We start from the raw sequence: 25,724 nt of genomic DNA, 5'->3' as shown, positions 1-25,724 counted from the left end.
CACATAATGTTTCGGGCGTCACTGAGAGACTGATTCATCTTTGGACATAAGTCCATTTGCTACCATATCTTGCATGAAAAAGCACTGTGCATGCCCAGGAATGGGACCTACGCCAATTGCATACAATTCAAGTCTGAACTCACCTGGCGCAACCTCCTACATACTGAAGGGCGGAATGGGTGTGGTAAGTGGTGGTCGGATGTAGGCACTGTACAGTAAGGGCATGCTTACTAAGATGCGGCCAAGTCATGTTCACGGCATCTCTTAAGTACATGTATTTTAGCCGTATCATTTGCACCAGATACAGGGCTAAGTGTTGACTGATAATGATGACTACACATATGCGTGCCAGAACATGTGACTGTAAGAAAACTATGAAAATGCATTTTATATACCGTGTACATTAGGAACATCCAGATTTACGTATTTAATATGAAAAAATAAAAAAAAATCTGAAACATATTTTTATTACTGAGCATAGTTTAAAGAGTTGTACATTTATTTTATAAAATATTTTATTCTGACTGCGTTCTGACGAGACTTTAATTGCACACGTATCCTGCAGTCTGTTCTGTCTACATACGGCAAGAAATGTATAAGAGCGCACTTATACCCAAATTCAAATGGAGATGTACCGTAAGATCTGCATCTATTTTAATGGCGCACATGCGTAAAATGTGCCTTTTTTTATAAACAGTAATTGCGCTTGAAGATGGATCAGGCCCTTTATGTCTACAATTACTACTTAATGTAACTGTTGTGACTTAGTTTCATCCATGTAATTAAACTGTACTGCAGCATCTGAATTTTATAATCCAGTTTGAAGTTATAATAGGTTATTTCTACCTCAGGCTTTATAATCTACGCAATCATTGTCAGCTTGTTTAGAAAGCTATGGATCACATTGCAAATAATTATATTGGTTACTTGCACTGCCGCTCTGTAACAATAACATACAGGCTGTCTTGTACAATTGCTCGACATATTTCCTACAGTGACAGCGAGGAACTACACTTCCCAGAATCCTCTGCCGCAGGGCAGAGAGAAGACTTCCTGACATTACGGGTCTGTGCTGGCTGTAGGTCACAGTATGCAAGCTGTCAGAGCCATGGCAAGTAAGTTACTTAAGCAATCTTTGCAACAGTATCTAGTACAATATCTGTGCAATGTGCATGTATTTTATTACCCTATAAAATAACCTCTGCAATCTAGTGACTCTTCTAGTAATTGTACTTTACAAGAATGACACTGAGGAGAATGTTGGGGTCTTTGTGGCTGTTTTTTACACAAACTACCACTTTTCACACACAGCTATAAAACATACCAAAAATAAAATTAGATTATTTTTTTTATTTTTTTAAGAAATCTGATTTTAAGAACGAAGATCTATGGTAAAGATAGACAGTCAGAGTATACTGATTATTCATATTAATATCTACTCCAAACTGTACTCTATTCTTCTTCCCTCCATTTCTCTACTAGTCCTGGTCAATGCAAAGCTTGTATATTATAGTATGTTGCCATTTAGTTTAGGAATCTGAAAATGTTCTTAAAAATGTCTTTGTTGAATTGACTGCAGTTTCACAACATATTCTATTAAAAAAGTCTTTAGGATTAATAAATTACCGTTTTCTTTTTATTATTTTTTTTTCTATTAGGGCTTTCTATTTAGAGAGAATAATTTCTTACTTTTTAATATAGGACACAGATTCACTAAAAATAATTAAAAAAAAGTATAGAATGTCTAAAGTAAGTGTATTCTATTAAAGGGGCCTTTTACAGTGTTCATGGTGCATAACTGGTGTTTGATATGTGTTTTTAGTAGCACTTATCAGAATGTCAGTGCTTTAAAACAAAACTAAATGTGAAAAGTAGCATTGTGAAATACTCTACCTGAACGCAATGATAGTAAAATGATAATTCATATGGAAACCCTAAGATGATTTCGCTGTCAGACCTGTTTACTTGCCTTTTTCAAGCGTCAAAAATGCCTGTATATTGTGTTTAAAAAGTTCCAGTGAATATGTTCCTCTAAATCATGCTTATTTTTTTACTCCACATCAGGAGGGGGAGGGGCGAGTGTTGTCAAAAAATGGTGGTATAACATCATACAATATGGTGTGCAAAGATGGACAACACTAAGGAATCATTTAATATTTTAATATCTACTTTTATTCCGCTATGTGAGCAAAATCGTTTTTTGAGAAAACTTATTTTTCCCTGGTGTCTCATATGGGCGAACTACTGCACCTGAAGTTATGCAGTGTTACACAGGGGAGTCTTTGGTGGTTTTTTTAATCCCTTTAGATTGGTTTTGTTTTTTCATAACTTTATAATGACTGGGATGATGTAAATTAAAAAAACTGAACGACATAGCAATACTACTCCCCCTTGCCCACCCCAACTCCCTGGGGGTGTTTTACAGAACAGTGACCAGGCCAATATATAGGCTTGTAATGCATTGAATACATTGGAAGTAATTCTTATTTCTTTGTCTTAAAGTAAATAATATATTTTTTTGTGTTGTTTTACATAGTTATTTCTTAATGATAGTGCATTGGAATTAATATTTCTTCCCTCCTTGCTGTGTATGTGTGCATTATGTAGAAAAGGAGAGCTAGATAAGTCAGAGGAGTGGATGAGTATCATTAATTACCAGCACACAATTACTGCATTCTGTAATAGCTGTCCTGTTGGAAAAATACAGAAGTATTAATCCTAGATGTCAGTTTCTGAAGGTACAGTGCCTCATTTGGACTCAGTCACTTGTGATCGTTATAATTCTCATGTAGAATTGAGGTATTGCTCTTTAATGCCTGTATTGGAGCTTTGTGGTACATATTGAGTATGCTTGGATTTATGTATCAAAAGTTTCTTCAAACTTGAAGCCTTGTACACATGGGCATTCACTTTATACGAGTAGTGGACATTCCTAAAGACTATTAAACTTGCTTTGACACTCATAGCCCAAAAGTAATGTAAGTGAAAATAACTATACACACACACATATTTCATGACTAATGTTTACTTCGCTTCGCTTTGTGTCACTTTTGAATGATCCTTTAGTGGAGTTGGCACTAGGTAAAACTAATCCATTGCAGGTGCTCATAAAGTACATAGTGTAATGTGATTCACTGAAGCATTGAATGCTCTTTTAACTAGTGTTTTTCACTGCCCTTCTGTAAAATCCCAAAGTGTGTCAGTTTACGAGCCTGGCAATTTAAAAAGTTGGAAAATGTGCTGGCAACCAGGTTCTGTGTTGGCATATTTTAGTAGTAGATGAGCAATCAGCTGTGGTAAACTCTGATCTAGAAGGATGTCAGCTCTTTCAAATATTTATTTATTACTGAGTAACAGTTTACTAATAAGTGAAGGACTTCTAAAGATTAACTGTTGTTTTGCAGTTAGGTTATTGTGTTATTAAATAATGTAAGTGTTAGAGTGGTTAGGATTGTTTGCTAATTATTAGGTTGTAATAAAATATGTTGAAATTGGCTACGCCTATATCTTTTTGTATGTGTGCCACTTAATCCAGTCTGCATACTAAATGTAATCTGATAAAATGTATTGTTTACATAGTTTGTTTGTTTTGTATTCAGACATTTTCTAAATAAAGAATTTATAAAAAATATTGAGGATGCTATAAATAATCTTTTAGATTTGCGTCGTTGAATGCTCTTCTTATGAAGGGTATTGTCATATATCATTTGTCAGTGGCACTGATGCCCAAGTGTTTAATCTTATCTGGTGTCTATACACTGTAAATACTTGCTTGTTGGAAGGATATTGGAATACAGCAAATAACCTGGGACCCCAAATAAATATCTTACTTTGTTAAATGTCACCAAGACGGACATTCATACTTCTCGCACTAGATAGTAGAGCATTTATTTGCACAGCTGTCTAATATGATCTATTAACGAATGCTGACTGGACGTGAGGAGAGGTATCTGTTTATGATCCTACCGTTCTGGGCAAAATTTGGATACATGGAAAGAAGCCATAACCACACACGTCAATGAAAGATCGGATAATACTGCCTCACACTACCAACAGATCACCACCAGGGATGATGGAGTGAAGTAGAGGCTCTTATTTCTCTATGGTTTCATTGAATTAAATGAATTTACTGTGTTGGATAGTTTTGATATCCAGAGCTAAGTCCACCTTTTCTTTCTGTAGAATTCCGATTGGCCTTGGTGCAGCTCTTGGTAACTCCTGTGAAGTCTGACAACTTGAAGAAGGCCTCTCAGCTAATAAAGCAGGCGGCACAGCAAGGGGCACAGATTGTAGCGCTCCCTGTGAGTACTCTGTACAAGGCAATGGTTCCTTTCCATTAAACTCAAATAAGGTCACTTCTTAATAGTACGTAATGTGGACATTGTTCAGCTCAGGGTCTTCTATCTGTTTCTTACCACGTTCAATTATTGGTTTTCTTTGCATTTTGTAATCTTTAATGATAAAGTAAACAAGGGCTTGACAACTTCTGCCCGTTGGTAGCCATGGCGCTTATATAATCAAGCTAGCTTCTAACGTCTAACAAAGGCCAGTCCAACCTGCGGCCCTCCAGATGTTGTGAAACTACAAGTCCCAGCATGCCCTTCCAGCTATCAACAGGTTGTCTACTGGCAAAGCATGCTGGGGCATGTAGTTTCACAACACCTGGAGGGCCGCAGGTTGGACAGGCCTGGTCTAACATCTAATTGGAGGTACTGGATGGTAATGGGAGAAACCTTTAATCGTATGCACGTAACACTACTTCTTATAGCATGTTAGCAATAACAATAATAGAATATACTGCCAGTCGATCAGCAGACATATATAAAAGGCAAGTAGAGAAACTGGATTAAAAAGTGGACTGCGTTCCATAATTGTCTACTCCACTTCTATATAAAGGCCCTCACTGTCTGCTGGTACATTTTATATTTCAACAGTATGGTTTGGTGGAGTAATTTTGGTTAACATACAATTGGACAAAACATAAATTAGATGGTATTCTCTGTGATCTGGATTGTAAATGAGCTACTTAAGGGGAAGTGTATCTGGGTTTTAGACTGCAAAGGTGTCATCTATCAAGCCATTTACTTGGGGGATTATATATTTTATACATTACATCCCCCATGCACTCCCTTATTATTGAAATTGTGCTTTTGGTATTTATATGTATGAAATTGTCTGAGCATACCGCGCTTTTGTTTTATAACTAGTGGCTTTGTTTAATTATATTCTCCTAGGAGTGCTTTAATTCTCCTTATGGTACCAGTTTCTTTCCTGAATATGCTGAGAAGATACCTGGGCAGTCCACTCAGATGCTGTCGGAAGTAGCCAAGGAATGTGGGATCTATCTCATTGGAGGTTTGAATTAATATTTTCATAGTTTCCTCTAGACCCTCATTACCATAATCTAGTCATTGACTACAGAGGTACATGTCAAAATAAAAATAAATAAATAAAAAAACAGCTGACAGCCCACATGAAGGCACACTACAATTAAATTAACTATATTATGATTTTAAATAACTTTTTGTTCTTTCTGCTTTTATTTAATTGAAATTGTAGTGTTTGTGAGTCCACTAAGTTTCTATAAGAGACTTGCACTCATGGTGCCTGGCTCGTAGTCTATAGACAACACTATCCGCTTAGTATATATTGTTTACAGCATTTTGAGACGTGTCAGGTCATTGAGGCTGCAGGATGGGAATGACCATTAAATACAGCTTCAATAACCATAAAAATAAAGTCTTTCTGTGCAGAATGTCATTCACACAGAAGAACTGTCCACTATAAACGTCTAAAGATTGTTTCAAAATACAGTTAAATAGTACGATTATGGTGACGCTGTCCTTGATATGGTGACATTGTCCTTTAGTGTAACTTTATAAAGTGTTTTAGTGATATAAGCTTATAGTGAGACACCTTATTTATAAAATGTATTTCTAAATAAAATATTGAGCAGAGGTGAGGAAAAGCCTTCTGTTGACCCAGCTGCCTGGTTCAGTTTGTATATTTGTTTTCTCCTCTGATACTTGTATACTGCTCATACTATACATGTGAGGCACAGTAGATGCAGACAGCCTGATACTTGTATACTGCTCATACTATACATGTGAGGCACAGTAGATGCAGACAGCCTGATACTTGTATACTGCTCATACTATACATGTGAGGCACAGTAGATGCAGACAGCCTGATACTTGTATAATGCTCATACTATACATGTGAGGCACAGTAGAGGCAAACAGCCTGATACTTTTATAATGCTCATACTATACATGTGAGGCACAGTAGAGGCAGACAGCCTGATACTTTTATAATGCTCATACTATACATGTGAGGCACAGTAGAAGTAGACACCCTGATACTTGTATAATGCTCATACTATACATGTGAGGCACAGTAGAAGTAGACACCCTGATACTTGTATAATGCTCATACTATACATGTGAGGCGCAGTAGACGCAGACAGCCTGATACTTGTATAATGCTCATACTATACACGTGAGGCACAGTTACATTCAGCTGTTTGTGTTGTAGAAAAGGTGGCTTTACTTTACAGAGATGATTGTAATGGTAAAATGTACAATATGGAGAAGAGGGTGGAACTATATATTTACTATGCCCATACATGTGATCAGTAACGCCACACGGGAGAGGCACGTGTCTAATCATGCAATTTCTCTAAAGGTTCAATTCCAGAGGAGGATTCTGGGAAACTCTATAACACTTGTACTGTTTTTGGCCCTGATGGGACACTGTTGGTAAAGCACAGAAAGGTAATGTCTGTAAACTGCACGTAACTCACCTGATACAACTATCTTCTTACTACGTATTGGTGTGTGACTATATTGTGTGCACTAAATCTGTCATGTTTAGGACATAAAATTGTGCTATTTTTAATTTTTTTGTTTTTCTGCTTAATGTTAAAGAATGTTAATTTTGTCTGGCATCCAAGGTGTTTTCCTCTCGTGTTTCATAAAAACAAAATACAAATACCTTTATTTTATTTATTAGCTGTCATTTATATAGCTCCTACATATTATGCAGCAATCTACACATTTAATCGTTCATGTCCGTCCCTGTCCCAGTGAAGCTTACAATCTATGGGGTCAATTCAATTCTGCATAATTCTGAATAACGCAGCGTTAGTAGTATTACCGTTATTACGGTAAAACTGTGCATAATTGCCCTTAATATGGTAACTTCAACACTGGATTTTTACTCGCGGCTCCCTGAGCTGCGAGATGAAATCCAGGTTAAAATTACTGTATTAACGGTAATACTGTTAACGCTGCGCCATTCACGGCAGAATTGAATCGGCCCCTATGTTCCTTACCACATGGACGCACATACTATGGTTCAGAAGACAGTTAGACGAGGTACACACTGAAGCGTTTTCGTCCAATAATCGGGCAAATCAGTCGAAAAACAACCGTTCGGTCGGAAGTTGGGTTACTGTGTATAGTGACACGATGGTCGAAAGTCGTGCCGATTGTCAGCTCATTTGGTTGGTCGTACTGTATAATATTTTCCGACCAATCACCTAACGATCATGTAGTGTGTATAATTTTTCGATCGATCCACGAGCAAGTGCAGATAGTTCCTCGAACTGCGACTCCTTTGGGGGGCTGTGTATGTTCATTTCTGATGCCTGTACCAGTCCCACGTGGTGTGGTGTCTGCAGGTCACTCATATTGTAATTAGGTGCATCTAGCGGTAAAGCAATAGCAGGTGTCTGTTGTATTAATGTGTATAGCATATGTCTGCCTGTTTAATTGTATACATTTGTCAGAACATGAAGAAAACGTGTTGCCTTCGCTTTTTATGAGTTTTTGGGTGGTTACTATTGAACATGTTCTGCCCCTTATTTAAATTTCTTGGGGATATCATTACATAGTCGTTTAAGTGTGTACAAATTTTTAATCTTTGCTCACGACAATATGGCGGTGAAAAGTCGCTTCCCAGTCGGTCGTTCTTTCGTTAATCGCCTAAAACATGACTTGTGTGTACGCATTAATCGTCCGAGCTGTCGGACCGTCGAAGGGAAAGTCGTTGTAGATAAGACGTCGGTGAGAAAATCCTTCAGTGTGTACCTAGTCTTAGTCTGTCTTAACAGTGTGGGAGGAAATTCAGGCAAACACAGGGAGAATACACTAATTATACACGGCTAGGGACCCAGGTCAGAATCGTACACATGACCACTGCGCTTTTAGAAAGCAATGCTAACCACTGTGCCACCGTACTGCCCATATGAAAATCACAAAAAAGCTAGAAAGAGAAAGCAATGTATTTAACAAAGGTAACGGGAAGGCAAATAGAAGCCAATACATTAAATGCATCTGTAGGTGGAAATCTTTAATAAATATTAGAGGACCTTTCTTACAGCTTTACATTCTCACCAGCACTTACAAGGCAGAGTAACTGCGTGGAAGCCATCTGTAAAAATCTATTTCTCTAAAAGTGACAGGTCCTTTTTAATGTTTGTGTATTATTTTGGCGAGGTAATGGCTTAATGTTCATTGATTGAAGTAATTGTTAAACAGTGATCTCATAGGTTGTCTTGTAATTTCGTAATCTTCCACAGATCCACCTGTTTAATATTGATGTGCCAGGGAAAATTCGTTTCCAGGAGTCGGAAACGCTGAGCCCCGGGGAAAGCTTCTCTGTGTTTGACACCCGTAAGTCATGTTTTAAAACAAGTTTTTGCAATACTTACAGCTCAGCTCCAATGTCTAGATTGTATAGGTATGTTGTATGTCTCTGGCATTAATATGGCAGTATAGGACTCCGGATTCACAAAGATCCAGTGTCTAGATTATATATTCATATCTTGAAATTGCATCTGCCTGAAATACAGTTATCAAATTTTCATTGTTTTAAATTACATTATAAGACTGCCCATGCTCTACAAGATATGCTGCGTTTATATAAAGCATGTATGCATGTGGTCTCAAATATACCACAATATCCAATGGTAATCCTGCAAAAGCCTATCAGATGGTCATCAGACATTGTTAAATGTGGTTAGAAGATGACCTTCAGTGGACTGTGTGTATGATCAGGTTCTAAATATCTTCTTGGTCTAAGCACATAACACCTGGATCTTGTACAATTTGGCTCATTCCAATTGTTTCCAAATTGGACTCTGATCTTCCACTCGGCACTTGGCTTGAGTAGCAGTAGCCCTCACTTCTGAAGCCTCCTCAATAGATTGTTGGCCTGAAAATGCTGATACGAGCCGCATTTGCGTAAAATCGCTCTGCACATGTCCAGAAACAAACCACACACCCCAGAGAACGCAGCAACTTCCAATTCACCTTTGAGCACAAAGGACCCTTACAACAGCCAACGATTTCAGGGGCGGAACGGGGAGGGGACTGGGCGTATGCACGTAAGGCAATAAACCATCAATAATGGTTGCGTATACATGCTAGAACATGTGTTTGCAATCAGGAGCAACTGTAAAAACGCATTTTATGTACAGTAGACATAAACATCCTAATGTATTTTATGGAGGAAAAAAATTTTTTTATATTTTCTTATTAATGATTATATTATGAACAGATGACATTAAAGGAATAGTTTTTTGTTTGTTTTTTCCTGTGCATTCTTATGGGACTTTATATTCCACATATGTATTGAAGGTAACCTGCAGTGTATTGCAGAGCGCACCTAGGGGTGTATTTACTAAACTGCGGCTTTGAAAAAGTGGAGATGCTGCCTATAGCAACCAATCAGATTCTAGCTGTCATTTTGTAGAATGTACTAAATAAATGATAACTAGAATCTGATTGGTTGCTATAGGCAACATCTCCACTTTTTCAAACCTGCAGTTTAGTAAATCTAGCCCCTAGCCTCCTGTTCACCTGATCTGCTGTTTGTTGAGTACAGACATGCATATGTCTGATTTGTGAGCATTTTTAAAAAACCAGTACGTTTGTTTTGCATGCCTTAATGAATTAGGCCCTGTATGTATAGAATTCAATGTTGTACACGTTATGCATTCTTATTACTTCTTTGTAGAGATGAGCGCACTCGGATTTATGAAATCCGAGCCCACCCGAACGTTGCCGATCCGAGTTGGATCCGAGACAGATCCGGGTATTGGCGCCAAATTCAAATCTGAAACTGAGGCTCTGACTCATAATCCCGTTGTCGGATCTCGCGATACTCGGATCCTATAAATTCCCCGCTAGTCGCCGCCATTTTCACTTGGGCATTGATCAGGGTAGAGGGAGGGTGTGTTAGGTGGTCCTCTGTCCTGGTAGATCTCGTGCTGTGCTGTTTAGTTCTGTGCTGTGCTGTTTAGTTCTGTGCTGTGCTGTGCTGTGCTGTGTTCTGCAGTATCAGTCCAGTGGTGCTGTGTGCTGTGCTCTGTCCTTCTGAGGTCAGTGGTGCTGCTGGGTCCTGTGCTGTGTCCTGTTCAGTCCAGTGGTGCTGTGTCCTGTGCTCTGTGCTTCTAAGGGCATAGTTATTTCCCCAATATTCCCCTGTGTTTAAAAAAATTAAAAAAAAAGTTATTTAAAAAAATACCAAAAACTAATTTAATTTTTTTTAATTACCACAAAATTTGCACAACCAATCCTGCAGTATAAGCCCATTGGTACTGCAATATTACCAAGTTCACACATTCAGCAGTAAAAGTCCAGTGGTACTGCAATATTACAAAGTTCACACATTCTGCAGTATCAGTCCAGTGGTGCTGTGTCATGTGCTCTGTCCTGCTGAGTTCCGTAGTGCTGCTGGGTCCTGTGCCGTGTCCTGTTCAGTCCAGTGGTGCTGTGTCCTGTGCTCTGTGCTTCTAAGGGCATAGTTATTTCCCCATTATTCCCAAGTTTTTAAAAAATAAAAAAAAAGTAAAAAAAAATAAAAAATTAAAAATAAAAAAAAAAATATATAATTATAACCAAATTTGCAAAACCAATCCAGCAGTATAAGTCCATTGGTACTGCAATATTACCAAGTTCACACATTCTGCAGTATCTTGTGCTACATATAATGGAGACCAAAAATTTGGAGGATAAAGTAGGGAAAGATCAAGACCCACTTCCTCCTAATGCTGAAGCTGCTGCCACTAGTCATGACATAGACGATGAAATGCCATCAACGTCGTCTTCCAAGCCCGATGCCCAATCTCGTAGTACCGGGCATGTAAAATCCAAAAAGCCCAAGTTAAGAAAAAGTAGCAAAAAGAGAAACTTAAAATCATCTGAGGAGAAACGTAAAGTTGCCAATATGCCATTTACGACACGGAGTGGCAAGGAACGGCTTAGGCCCTGGCCCGTGTTCATGACTAGTGGTTCAGCTTCACCCACGGATCTTAGCCCTCCTCCTCCTTCCCCCCCCTACAAAAAATTGAAGAGAGTTATGCTGTCAGCAACAAAACAGCAAACAACTCTGCCTTCTAAAGAGAAATTATCACAAATCCACAAGGCGAGTCCAAGGATGTTGGTGGTTGTCAAGCCTGACCTTCCCATCACTGTACGGGAAGAGGTGGCTCGGGAGGAGGCTATTGATGATGTAGCTGGCGCTGTGGAGGAACTTGATGATGAGGATGGTGATGGGGTTATTGTAAATGAGGCACCAGGGGGGGAAACAGCTGATGTCCATGGGATGAAAAAGCCCATCGTCATGCCTGGTCAGAAGACCAAAAAATGCACCTCTTCGGTCTGGAGTTATTTTTATCCAAATCCAGACAACCAATGTATGGCCATATGTAGCTTATGTAAAGCTCAAATAAGCAGGGGTAAGGATCTTGCCCACCTAGGAACATCCTCCCTTATACGTCACCTGAATAACCTTCATAGTTCAGTGGTTAGTTCTGGAACTGGGGCTAGGACCCTCATCGGTACAGGGACACCTAAATCCCGTGGTCCAGTTGGATACACACCAGCAACACCCTCCTCGTCAACTTCCTCCACAATCTCCATCAGATTCAGTCCTGCAGCCCAAGTCAGCAGCCAGACTGAGTCCTCCTCAATACGGGATTCATCCGAGGAATCCTGCAGCGGTACGCCTACTACTGCCACTGCTGCTGTTGCTGCTGTTAGTCGGTCATCTTCCCAGAGGGGAAGTCGTAAGACCGCTAAGTCTTTCACAAAACAATTGACCGTCCAACAGTCGTTTGCCATGACCACAAAATACGATAGTAGTCACCCTATTGCAAAGCGCATAACTGCGGCTGTAACTGCTATGTTGGTGTTAGACGTGCGCCCGGTGTCCGCCATCAGTGGAGTGGGATTTAGAGGGTTGATGGAGGTATTGTGTCCCCGGTACCAAATCCCGTCGAGATTCCACTTCACTAGGCAGGCGATACCAAAAATGTACAGAGAAGTACGATCAAGTGTCCTCAGTGCTCTAAAAAATGCGGTTGTACCCACTGTCCACTTAACCACGGACATGTGGACAAGTGGTTCTGGGCAAACGAAGGACTATATGACTGTGACAGCCCACTGGGTAGATGCATCCCCTTCCGCAGCAACAGCAACAGCTGCATCAGTAGCAGCAACTACAAAATGGCTGCTCGTGCAAAGGCAGGCAACATTGTGTATTACAGGCTTTAATAAGAGGCACAACGCTGACAACATATTAGAGAAAATGAGGGAAATTATCTCCCAGTGGCTTACTCCACTTAGACTCTCATGGGGATTTGTGGTGTCAGACAATGCCAGTAACATTGTGCGGGCATTAAATATGGGCAATTTCCAGCACGTCCCATGTTTTGCCCACACCATTAATTTGGTGGTGCAGCATTACCTCAAGAGTGACAGGGGTGTGCAGGAGATGCTTGCGGTGGCGCGCAAAATTGCTGGACACTTTCGGCATTCAGCCAGTGCCTACCGCAGACTAGAGGCACATCAAAAAAGCATGAACCTGCCCTGCCATCACCTCAAACAAGAGGTTGTGACGCGCTGGAACTCCACCCTCTATATGCTGCAGAGGATGGAGGAGCAGCAAAAGGCCATTCAGGCCTACACAGCCACCTACGACATAGGCAAAGGAGTGGGGATGCGCCTCAGTCAAGCACAGTGGAGACTGATTTCCGTGTTGTGCAAGGTTCTGCAGCCATTTGAACTTGCCACACGAGAAGTCAGTTCCGACACTGCCAGCTTGAGTCAGGTCATTCCCCTGATCAGGCTGTTGCAGAAGCAGCTGGAGAAAGTGAGGGAGGAGCTGGTAAGCCATTGCGATTACACCAAGCATGTAGCTCTTGTGGATGTAGCCCTTCGTACGCTTTGCCAGGATCCGAGGGTGGTCACTCTTTTAAAGTCAGAGGAATACATTCTGGCCACCGTGCTCGATCCTCGGTTTAAAGCGTATGTTGTGTCTCTGTTTCCGGCGGACACAAGTCTACAGCGGTGCAAAGACCTGCTGGTCAGGAGATTGTCCTCTGAAGAGGACCGTGACATGCCAACATCTCCACCCTCATTTTCTTCCACATCTATGGCTGCGAGGAAAAAGCTCAGTTTTCCCAAAAGAGGCACTGGCGGGGATGCTGATAACATCTGGACCGGACTGAAGGACCTGCCAACCATTGCAGACATGTCTACTCTCGCTGCATTGGATGCTGTCACAATAGAAAAAATTGTGGATGATTACTTTGCTGACACCATCCAAGTAGACATGTCAGACAGTCCATATTGTTACTGGCAGGAAAAAAAGGCAGTTTGGAAGCCCCTGTACAAACTGGCTCTATTTTACCTGAGTTGTCCCCCCTCCAGTGTGTACTCGGAAAGAGTTTTTAGTGCAGCGGGGAACCTGGTCAGTGAGCGGCGAAGGAGGTTGCTTCCTCACAACGTTGAAAAAATGATGTTTATAAAAATGAATAATCAATTCCTCAATGAAGTACAGCACTGCCCTCCAGATACTACAGAGGGACCTGTGGTTGTGGAGTTCAGCGGGGACGAATTGATAATGTGTGATGAGGAGGAAGTACACACTGTAGGGGGAGAGGAATCAGAGATTGAGGATGAGGACGACATCTTGCCTCAGTAGAGCCTGTTTAGTCTGTACAGGGAGAGATGAATAGCTTTTTTGGTGTGGGGGCCCAAACAAACCAATCATTTCAACCAAAGTTGTTTGGTAGGCCCTGTCGCTGAAATGATTGGTTTGTTAAAGTGTGCATGTCCTATTTCAACAACATAAGGGTGGGTGTGAGGGCCCAAGGACAATTCCATCTTGGAACTTTTTTTTTTGCATTATATGACCAATCAACAGTCGTTTGCCATGTTCAAAAAGTAAAACCAAATTTAGAAAAATTCAAGAAATTAAACCAAAAGTAAATGCCCTGTCATAATTTAAAACAAGAGGTATTGACGTGCTCTAAAACTACTGTATTGTTGTTTATATTTTATAAACACTACACTTGAAAGCTTGAGTCTTTCAATAAAAAAGTAACTGTCCATTGCACGAATATTTGCAACAGGGACAATTTTAGGGTTAAGAAAGTCAACTAATAACACTTCGACGCTGTCTGTCTTTATAAACACTACACTTGGAAGTTGGAGGAGGTATTGTAGCCCCGGCACCAAATTTACTACCGGGGCCACTCCACTGTGCAGTCCATATTTAGGTGTATCAGATATTAAACAACGGTGACAGTTGATGCCCAATTTTTTAATTATATTGTGGCCTCGGTACCAAATTGTGTACCGGGGCCACCACACTACGCAGTCCATACCCTTTTTTGGTGGAATTCTGACACGTGGAGGGTTTTTTAATTATATTGTGGCCTCGGTACCAAATTGTGTACCGGGGCCACCGCACTACGCAGTCAAGATAGATAGATGCGTATCATAGATAAAGTACATTCAGTGGTGTGGAGCAAATTGAAAAATATTCAAAATGCACTGACATTATCAAAAACAAGAGGTTGTCACACGCTAAAACTCCAACATGTATATGATGGAGAGGATGGAGGAGCAGCCGTATGTGTAGTGTAATGCAGACCTGTTGAAGGTTTTTTATATATTTTATTGTGGTGCCCAGTGCCCACTCCTCTACGCAGTCCAGATACATTTATTGGTGCGAATCATAAAAGTTCAGGGTTTTTAATATATATTGTGGTGACCCACTCCTCTACGCAGTCCAGGTACATTTATTGGTGCGAATCATAAAAGTTCAGGGTTTTTAATATATATTGTGGTGACCCACTCCTCTACGCAGTCCAGGTACATTTATTGGTGCGAATCATACAAGTTGATGGTTTTCTTATTATATATATTGTGGTGACCCACTCCTCTACGCAGTCCAGATACATTTATTGGTGCGAATCATAAAAGTTCAGGGTTTTTAATATATATTGTGGTGACCCACTCCTCTACGCAGTCCAGGTACATTTATTGGTGTGAATCATACAAGTTGATGGTTTTCTTATTATATATATTGTGGTGACCCACTCCTCTACGCAGTCCAGATACATTTATTGGTGCGAATCATAAAAGTTCAGGGTTTTTAATATATATTGTGGTAACCCACTCCTCTACGCAGTCCAGGTACATTTATTGGTGCGAATCATAAAAGTTCAGGGTTTTTAATATATATTGTGGTGACCCACTCCTCTACGCAGTCCAGGTACATTTATTGGTGCGAATCATAAAAGTTTAGGGTTTTTAATATATATTGTGGTGACCCACTCCTCTACGCAGTCCAGGTACATTTATTGGTGCGAATCATAAAAGTTCAGGGTTTTTAATATATATTGTGGTGACCCACTCCTCTACGCAGTCCAGGTACATTTATTGGTGCGAATCATAAAAGTTCAGGGTTTTTAATATATATTGTGGTGACCCACTCCTCTACGCAGTCCAGGTACATTTATTGGTGCGAATCATACAAGTTGATGGTTTTCTTATTATATATATTGTGGTGACCCACTCCTCTACGCAGTCCAGATACATTTATTGGTGCGAATCATAAAAGTTCAGGGTTTTTAATATATATTGTGGTGACCCACTCCTCTACGCAGTCCAGGTACATTTATTGGTGTGAATCATACAAGTTGATGGTTTTCTTATTATATATATTGTGGTGACCCACTCCTCTACGCAGTCCAGATACATTTATTGGTGCGAATCATAAAAGTTCAGGGTTTTTAATATATATTGTGGTGACCCACTCCTCTACGCAGTCCAGGTACATTTATTGGTGCGAATCATAAAAGTTCAGGGTTTTTAATATATATTGTGGTGACCCACTCCTCTACGCAGTCCAGGTACATTTATTGGTGCGAATCATAAAAGTTCAGGGTTTTTAATATATATTGTGGTGACCCACTCCTCTACGCAGTCCAGGTACATTTATTGGTGCGAATCATACAAGTTGATGGTTTTCTTATTATATATATTGTGGTGACCCACTCCTCTACGCAGTCCAGATACATTTATTGGTGCGAATCATAAAAGTTCAGGGTTTTTAATATATATTGTGGTGACCCAATCCTCTACGCAGTCCAGGTACATTTATTGGTGCGAATCATAAAAGTTCAGGGTTTTTAATATATATTGTGGTGACCCACTCCTCTACGCAGTCCAGGTACATTTATTGGTGCGAATCAAAAAGTTCAGGGTTTTTAATATATATTGTGGTGACCCACTCCTCTACGCAGTCCAGGTACATTTATTGGTGCGAATCATACAAGTTGATGGTTTTCTTATTATATATATTGTGGTGACCCACTCCTCTACGCAGTCCAGATACATTTATTGGTGCGAATCATAAAAGTTCAGGGTTTTTAATATATATTGTGGTGACCCACTCCTCTACGCAGTCCAGGTACATTTATTGGTGCGAATCATACAAGTTCAGGGTTTTTAATATATATTGTGGTGACCCACTCCTCTACGCAGTCCAGAAAGATACCTCGTTGCAACGTTTTGGACTAATAACTATATTGTGAGGTGTTCAGAATACACTGTAAATTAGTGGAAATGCTTGTTATTGAATGTTATTGAGGTTACTAATAGCATAGGAGTGAAAATAAGCCCAAAAACTTGATTTTTAAACTTTTTATGTTTTTTCCAAAAAAAATCCGAATCCAAAACCTTAAATCCGAACCGAGACCTTTCGTCAAGTGTTTTGCGAGACAAATCCGAACCCCAAAAATAATGAAAATCCGGATCCAAAACACAAAACACGAGACCTCAAAAGTCGCCGGTGCACATCCCTACTTCTTTGTGATCAAACCTTTTGGTCCATCTATGAACCCTGTTACAGACTGCAGAGTTATTTCTGAAACCTGCTGAGAGATCTGTATTGTTCTATGGTCAGTAAGGGGCATATTCAATTAGCTTTCCGGTCCGCAGGATCGCGCCAGAACGGGCCGCAAAGTCAATCCACGGTACCGCAATAACGTGGATTTTCATTCGCACCCCATAGGGTTGCGTACGAAAATCCGCGTTATTGTGGTACCGTATTACCGGCAATACTGCGCACGTTACCGCGAACCGGAAAGCTAATTGAATATGCCTCTAAGTCTGTAATCTGGGCACTGCAGAGCACTTGTACATCTTTATTTAATTTATATGAATGAGTGTTGACATCATAACTCCATTCTGAATCCATAGTTTGTATACCCTAGTTGTAAATGTTGGTGTATTGCACATCTTTCTATAAATTAGGGCATTCAACATCCGCACATAGATGCAGGTGAAATGCTTTTAAACAAGTCGTGGAAATCCCAGGTAACGTGTAATACCTGCATGATTTACATCAGGGTGTGTTATTCCTTATAATGCACATGTTTTCCTATTGATCACTGAAGTGATGATATGCCAATATTATTCACAGGAGAGTATGCATATTGAATAAGTGCAGCTAGTATAAATGTGAATGCTCACTTCGCACTCTGTTTGCACCTAACAAGGCACCAATGAACCTGGAGATATACTGTTCTATTAGTGTTCTGGGCTGGTTATTAAATGTAGCTATTTTAGCACTTAAAATATGTATAAATTGATCCTATATGTATCAATGATAACAGAACATTAATATTGTGTCATCTTAACAGCCTATTGCAAAATCGGAGTGGGTATCTGCTATGACATCAGGTTTGCTGAACTTGCCCAAATATATACCAAGAAAGGTGAGATTTAATTTCATATTTCTTTTGTTGCTTGTTTTTTGTTTGTTTTTTTACTTTATAGTTTGTATTAGTTTTTGAATGACGTAAGGGATACATAGAAGACCAGTAAAGAGGGGAACAACACTGAAGTGGTAAAGTGGTATGGGTTCAAGGGAATAATAACAAACACTCTTAACAGTTAGAGTATAGCATCAGTATACCAAAAAGCATCAATAACAGTAGTGTGATATACATATAAATAGTACAGCAGTTTTCACACTATACATAAATGGGATTAATGAACAAATTGCTGATTTTCTTCCTTCTCAGGGCTACAGACATTTCTTACGGTGTTTGCGATTTATAAACATTTAAACTTTTGCTGTAGCACCTTTTTTTATTTTGTAAAATTATAGCAAATATATATAGAACGGGAGCAAACACAGGATTTGTAGAGGGGGGGGGTTTCCACAACACGCCGCCAGTGGGCATGACCAGCATGCATGGGGGCGTGGCTATAGTTTTAGACAGTGTTTGGCTGCTCTCCAACTCTTCTTATCGCCATAATATACATGGCCAATGCTGCGTGGACTACTGTTAGGTGCAGGCAGCTCTCCCTTTTCAAGCAGAGCTGTGTGAAGAGGGGGCAGGGTCCAGCCACCTCAATTATACAGTGCCCCAGGCGTGGAGGGGAGTTTCCAGGCACTAGGAAACTCCCCCTCGGTTTGCCTATGTAAAATATGATATAGTACATCATGTTAAATAGAATTAAATGAGAATGGAATATTGTATTGTGAAAACATGCATCAGAGATTTCATTGGTTATCACGTTCAGGGACCGCCCCCTCATTGCTTATGTGTTCTTATACAGCATTTAATTGAAATCAGCTGTGCCCGATAGATGTGTACTGACTGCAGACTAATAGATTGGGGGCTCAGGCTGCCCTGTTGTTTCATTCAGTACAGACCGACCCCGACACCGCTGTGAACTTAGGCACACAACAATGAGTCCTGACATGAACACTCATGTCCTCCAGCATACTTACCTGCAGGAGGTGACTGTGCTGACCTTGTGGGAGGCAGAGACCTGTCCACCTGTCTGATTATATGAGGACAGGGCTGCATGTGTGTTTCTCATTTGTTTATCATTGTATCAAATTTAGGGTGTCAGTTGTTGGTGTATCCGGGGGCATTTAACATGACGACAGGACCTGCGCACTGGGAACTTCTGCAGAGAGCTCGGTAAGTATAAAGGAAATATAAAGAGTGAAGGCTTATTGCAGTAGTTTAGTCTCCTCTTAGTAGAGATGAGCAAATTTGTAGTAAGAGGAAATCTCCCTTATTATAACCCGACCACACCACAGGCAGAATGTCTTTAAACCGTTCCCACTCCAAGGGATATATATTTACTATGTGACAGTTCCATAGAACCGCCGATTCCCGGCGCTTTGAGTTCGTTTTCTTCAAACAGCAATTTTATTATAGACAAAACCTGATGGGGTTTGTCTTTAATAAAATTGCAGTTTGAAGAAAACGAATTCAAAGCCCCGGGAAACTACGGAAACGCCCCTTAGTAAATATACCCCCAAGGCTCTATCTGCAGATTATGAATTCAGTGTAATTTGCATGTAGTGTGAAATGGAATTCTGCTGTCTCAGTACAATGAATGGTATCACTGGTAGTTTACACAGCAGGTTTTTTTTTTTTTATGATGAAGTAATGATTTCCACGTGCAGCAGGATATTGGACGTGCAGGTCACTGACCCCTGTGTGACTGTTCCAAGTGCTCTCTTGAGTGGTGGTGTAATAGTGAAGTACACATTTCCTTTGTCAATAACAATGCTTGTGTTATCTGTTTGTGTCTAGGGCTTTGGACAACCAGGTCTATGTGGCCACTGTGTCTCCTGCCAGAGATGATACAGCCTCCTATGTAGCTTGGGGACACAGCACTGTGGTAAACCCATGGTAAGCACCTTTTATATATTTAATCTCGGACTTGTATTACTTTTGATAGCGGGGCATTCTGGGATTTGTAGATCCATAGAAGTTGGGGAGACAACGGATGTCTACCTCTGATATAGAATGATTACATTGGCAGATACTAATCTTCCTGCAATACTGTCTTCAGTTATAGACTATTTACAATGTCTTATCTGTTTGTAAGTGTTATCATTGTATTGTATGTACATTATTATTGTAATTATTATTATTATTATTATTATTATTAACCTTTCATTTATAAAGCGCCTACATGTATTAAGCAGCGCTATAAATGAGATGATCCTGAAACAAATAAATTGCAAACAATGTTATGAAATATAAGATAAAGATCTTACAAGCTAGGAGGTGCAGGAAACAATTGATATATACAATAAGATACTGGAATAACAAATGTAGCTGTGAGGAAAGTGTGTGGCTGTTGTAATGCAGAAGCATTATCAGTCCCATATATTACAATAGCCATTCACACTTTTGTGCAGCTACCAGTAGTCTGGTATGATTGGATTGGGCAGTCAGTGTTCTGATGTCGGTAGGCTTTGCCGATGTCTGTAGTCCACGGTGATATAGGTAGTCCATGGTGATGTAGAGTGACCGCACCAATATAGGTAGGCTGCGCTGATGTAGGTAGTCCACGGTGATGTAGAGTGACCGCACCGTTGTAGGTAGGCTGCGCTGATGTAGGTAGTCCACGGTGATGTAGAGTGACCGCACCGATGTAGGCAGGCTGCGCTGATGTAGGTAGTCCACGGTGATGTAGAGTGACCGCACCGATGTAGGTAGGCTGCGGTGATGTAGAGTGACCGCACCGTTGTAGGTAGGCTGCGCTGATGTAGGTAGTCCACGGTGATGTAGAGTGACCGCACCGATGTAGGCAGGCTGCGCTGATGTAGGTAGTCCACGGTGATGTAGAGTGACCGCACCGATGTAGGTAGGCTGCGCTGATGTCTGTAGTCCACGGTGATGTAGGTAGTCCACGGTGATGTAGAGTGACCGCACCAATGTCGGTAGGCTGAGCTGATGTCTGTAGTCCACGGTGATGTAGAGTGACCGCACCAATATAGGTAGGCTGTGCTGATGTCTGTAGTCCACAGTGATGTAGAGTGACCGCACCGATGTCGGTAGGCTGAGCTGATGTCTGTAGTCCACGGTGATGTAGAGTGACCGCACCAATATAGGTAGGCTGCGCTGATGTTTGTAGTCCACGGTGATGTAGAGTGACCGCACCGATGTAGGTAGGCTGAGCTGATGTAGGTAGTCCACGGTGATGTAGGTAGTCCACGGTGATGTAGAGTGACTGCACCGATGTAGGTAGGCTGCGCTGATGTCTGTAGTCCACGGTGATGTAGAGTGACTGCACCGATGTAGGTAGGCTGCGCTGATGTCTGTAGTCCACGGTGATGTAGAGTGACCGCACCAATATAGGTAGGCTGCGCTGATGTCTGTAGTCCACGGTGATGTAGAGTGACCGCACCGATGTAGGCAGGCTGCGCTGATGTAGGTAGTCCACGGTGATGTAGAGTGACCGCACCGATGTAGGTAGGCTGCGCTGATGTCTGTAGTCCACGGTGATGTAGGTAGTCCACGGTGATGTAGAGTGACCGCACCGATGTCGGTAGGCTGAGCTGATGTCTGTAGTCCACGGTGATGTAGAGTGACCGCACCAATATAGGTAGGCTGCGCTGATGTCTGTAGTCCACGGTGATGTAGAGTGACCGCACCGATGTCGGTAGGCTGAGCTGATATCTGTAGTCCACGGTGATGTAGAGTGACCGCACCAATATAGGTAGGCTGCGCTGATGTCTGTAGTCCACGGTGATGTAGAGTGACCGCACCGATGTAGGTAGGCTGAGCTGATGTAGGTAGTCCACGGTGATGTAGGTAGTCCACGGTGATGTAGAGTGACTGCACCGATGTAGGTAGGCTGCGCTGATGTCTGTAGTCCACGGTGATGTAGAGTGACCGCACCAATATAGGTAGGCTGCGCTGATGTCTGTAGTCCACGGTGATGTAGAGTGACTGCACCGATGTAGGTAGGCTGCGCTGATGTAGGTAGTCCACGGTGATGTAGAGGGACCGCACCGATATAGGTAGGCTGAGCTGATGTAGGTAGTCCACGGTGATGTAAAGTGACCGCACCGATGTAGGTAGGCTGAGCTGAGGTAGGTAGTCCACGGTGATGTAGGTAGTCCACGGTGATGTAGAGTGACTGCACCGATGTAGGTAGGCTGCGCTGATGTCAGTAGTCCACATTGATGTAGAGTGACCGCACCGATGTGGGTAGGCTGAGCTGATGTAGGTAGTCCACGTGATGTAGGTAGTCCACGAAGATTTAGGTAGACCATGAATGATCAAGTACACGTTGAGTGTCAAAAGTCATGTGCAAGATCATTAATTTTATTTTTTTTCCCCCAGGGGAGAGGTCATTGCTAAGGCTGGAGCAGATGCATCAATCACTTGCACAGATATTGGTAAATAAAATGCCTGTTCTATATTGTACTCAAACTAGAAAAATAAAACTTTATATGAAGGGTAATTTATGAACTGCAAAAAGTATGGACCGGTGTGACGCTCGCTTCTTGGCCCTTTGAAAGTGCTCTGGAAAATCGGTCTGCACCTGGCTTTGAGGATAAACCGAAAATATGCTTAGTGGAAACAGTAAAGGTCATTTTAAAGTCCTATTTTAGGACTACCCCTTTATTAATTTAATTTCACCCTTGCGACAGATCAGATGGCTTGCTGGGTTACATCAAAATTGTGTTTTATAATGCTGTTTGTGTTTTGGAGTTACCATTTTTTCGTTAAACTATTTAACTCTAGATTAGTGTTTCCTTAAACATCAGACCCATAACTTTATCTGGATTAGTAGGATCAGTATTCTTTGCAGTACATTTGGGGGTATTTAGTCACATAGGCTCAGTAACCTATAGCAACTAATCAGATATTTGCACTAGATTGATTTAAAGTTCATTTGGTTATTTGCACTCGTACACTAAGCTTTTCTGATTGGTTGTTATAATCCATCCAATCAGAGTCACCTGTGAGGGATAAACTTGTTGAGTTGATCTGTCTGGCAATATCTTCATTCTAATAAACCACAGGGTGATACAATACAATGCATAATAAATGCCATTGATATAATGTGAAAAGCAGACGCTTACTTTGTGAAATGTGATACTATATATGGCACTATAATAAACGTATTTTCTTTGTCCTCTTTTTCAGATCTGCAATACCTCGCCGAAATTCGTCAGCAAATACCTATCCATGGCCAACGTCGCCACGACCTCTACGGTGTGGAAGAAAAGAACAAATAAAACATTTTATTGAAAGATGTAACGTTTATCATGTGCCATGTGAAAGTTAATGTAATTAACATGATTCCAATACTGGAATTCACAGGGAAATTGTGTTTTATTGTGGAAGATATTCCTGATTAAAAGGATGATAGTCGGTTACTCCAGACTAAAGAGCTGTTAGTTATAAAGTCTTCATATATGAGGTATTGTAACATCACTAAATATGCAGGGTGTGATTGCACTTCAGCTAATGAATGTTGGGTACAGTAACATAGGAACAGATTCACATATCTGGAACATGACTGTGATGTAGTCGGCATTGACCTACAAGAGACAAACGCTGGCTGGTGACATCACTTCCAGGTCAGGTGTGCTGACTCCACAGGATAATGAACTGTGCCTAAGACTGTTTAAACCGTCACTTGTTTTCTGTCTCATAATTTGTTGTCAGTGGTGCATAGGACTTATAATGATTTTTTTTTTTTGTTTTTTTTCCTATTTTCTACAGACTGTTTCATTTTCTTCAGCATTCATTATTATTAATGCAGGTATTTACCACCAATGTTTGTTTCTATTTTTATTCCAAGTGCAGACCGTCCTCTATTCTCAATGTGGCTGTAGATCTTATGCCTACACTTATATGTAGTGTGGAAGAGTGTATAGAGAGAGAGGAGCAGGAGCTCAATACAGTGCAATTATCTTCAGTTATAACGAATCCGGCATATATGTGAACCAGGTATATATGAAGACGGGAGATATATATATTAGATTCCAATAAGACAAGTTGTAGTTTGCATCAAAAGAGTCTATTTAATCCATTCCAACATTTCAGTGTAAGTACTTTCCTCAGGGACATCACACACACCTCTCACACACACACACACACCTCTCACACACACACACACACACCTCTCACACACACACACACACACACACACACACACACCTCTCACACACACACCTCTCACACACACACCTCACACACACACCTCACACACACACACCTCTCAGACTATCACTATAGTATGGTATCTCATTTAGGACAGTCTAATCTGGAAATGTACCGTGTTTCAGAGCGCTAGGTTCTTTCACCAGGAATAGGTTGAGTGTGCAACGATGAGCATTAATTAGTCCAATGTTTTTAAATAAAACAAGCTGTCTGAAGGTGTCGCCTTTACAAAATGGATAAAAATGGGATTATAAAAACAATAAATATCTCTGATAGTGTGTGTGTGTGTGTATATATATGTGTGTATTTTTTTAAAATTTATATTATATTTTGTTTTCTACAAAGAGAAGTAGGAACAGGGCCCCCGGGAGTAGTGTAGTATTTAGGAGATTTATTCCAAATAAGGTGATAAATAATGTGTACCCACTATTAGAGTGAATAGGGCACTTCTATATTAAGGTCCCTGGTTTTTAAACTTGTATCTTGAGAGGCTCCAAAACACGTGACCAAAAGACAAGATATAGAGCTTATCTGTATTACTCCCAGGTCCTGCTCTGTCAGGTTACGTTGTGCATCTCCAACCTGAAAAGATGGAAATAAAAATATATTATAGTGTAGTAATTTTGTACTAAAACAATTTAATTAGTACATCCACAACATATGCACTTACAAATCAAGCAAAATAAATGTGTCTATCTGAAGTCCTATAATCCCAGTCAGCGCACAGTGGATGGAGGGGTTTATTAACTTGATAAAAAAAGGTTCAGCGTATAGCTAACAATATGACCAATTGTAGATTTAGGACACAGACGGAGGTAATGTTCTAGCTCTTTTGCGGAGAATGTAATAATTAAAGGTTCTTACCCTGCTCTTTCCCTCTTAGTATCAGTGGAATTGCTTCCACAATCCAGTAGCTTCCATATATACACTCCGGAATTGATGTCCTGATGATTGTTGTCCAAACGGTGCTGTTACAATCCTGTTACAGTGTCCTCACACACGGTGGAACGCAGGTGGACCGCATAATTCCTTCCGGTGCTTCCTTTCCTCACGGGTGCCCACCGTGTACAAAATCCATTGATAAATAAGGGAGCCGCGAGCTGAAATTCAGCGAGATATTACCGTATTAACGGTAATATTTTTGGAGCGCGAGTATTTCAGCGAACTCGCTAACAATTGAATATGCCCCTAAAACTAACACTGATACCGCACATCAAAATAGCATAACACACATTAAAAATAACATTGCTAATGTACATGAAAAAAACGAACCAAAAAAATAAATAAAAAACATTTATAACATGACACAAGTTTGGACTATATATATATATATATATATATATATTTATAGATTTGTAATTGGGTTACAGGGTGAAATCAGATACTGGCCACAATCAATCTGATGTAGTTTTTTTTATTA

The 25,724-nt window shown here is 40.6% G+C and overlaps 1 protein-coding gene across 1 annotated transcript; it reads left to right on the top strand.

Moving 5' to 3' along the window:
• Positions 1-894: 894 nt before the first annotated feature.
• On the top strand, positions 895-24,582 carry NIT2 (nitrilase family member 2). Its single transcript, XM_075197002.1, has 10 exons — positions 895-1,115; positions 4,183-4,301; positions 5,235-5,355; positions 6,685-6,773; positions 8,582-8,675; positions 18,005-18,079; positions 19,222-19,300; positions 19,925-20,023; positions 22,472-22,527; positions 23,282-24,582. The coding sequence occupies exons 1-10, from the start codon at positions 1,091-1,093 to the stop codon at positions 23,371-23,373; spliced, it is 849 nt and encodes a 282-aa protein (XP_075053103.1). The 5' UTR covers positions 895-1,090; the 3' UTR covers positions 23,374-24,582.
• Positions 24,583-25,724: the final 1,142 nt, after the last annotated feature.

Source organism: Mixophyes fleayi, chromosome 2 (genome assembly GCF_038048845.1).
Source record: "Mixophyes fleayi isolate aMixFle1 chromosome 2, aMixFle1.hap1, whole genome shotgun sequence".
NCBI lineage: Eukaryota > Metazoa > Chordata > Amphibia > Anura > Limnodynastidae > Mixophyes > Mixophyes fleayi.
Note: the sequence above shows the minus strand (reverse complement) of the source record. Positions and strands in the feature narration are given on the sequence as shown.

What these genes read in the sequence shown, in the direction of transcription:
- NIT2 (XM_075197002.1), top strand. Translation starts at nt 1,091, where the DNA reads ATGCAAGCTGTCAGAGCCATGGCAA. An exon ending in TGGGATCTATCTCATTGGAG is followed by an intron (nt 5,356 to 6,684) that starts GTTTGAATTAAT and finishes ATTTCTCTAAAG; the next exon opens with GTTCAATTCCAGAGGAGGAT. An exon ending in GAACTTCTGCAGAGAGCTCG is followed by an intron (nt 19,301 to 19,924) that starts GTAAGTATAAAG and finishes GTTTGTGTCTAG; the next exon opens with GGCTTTGGACAACCAGGTCT.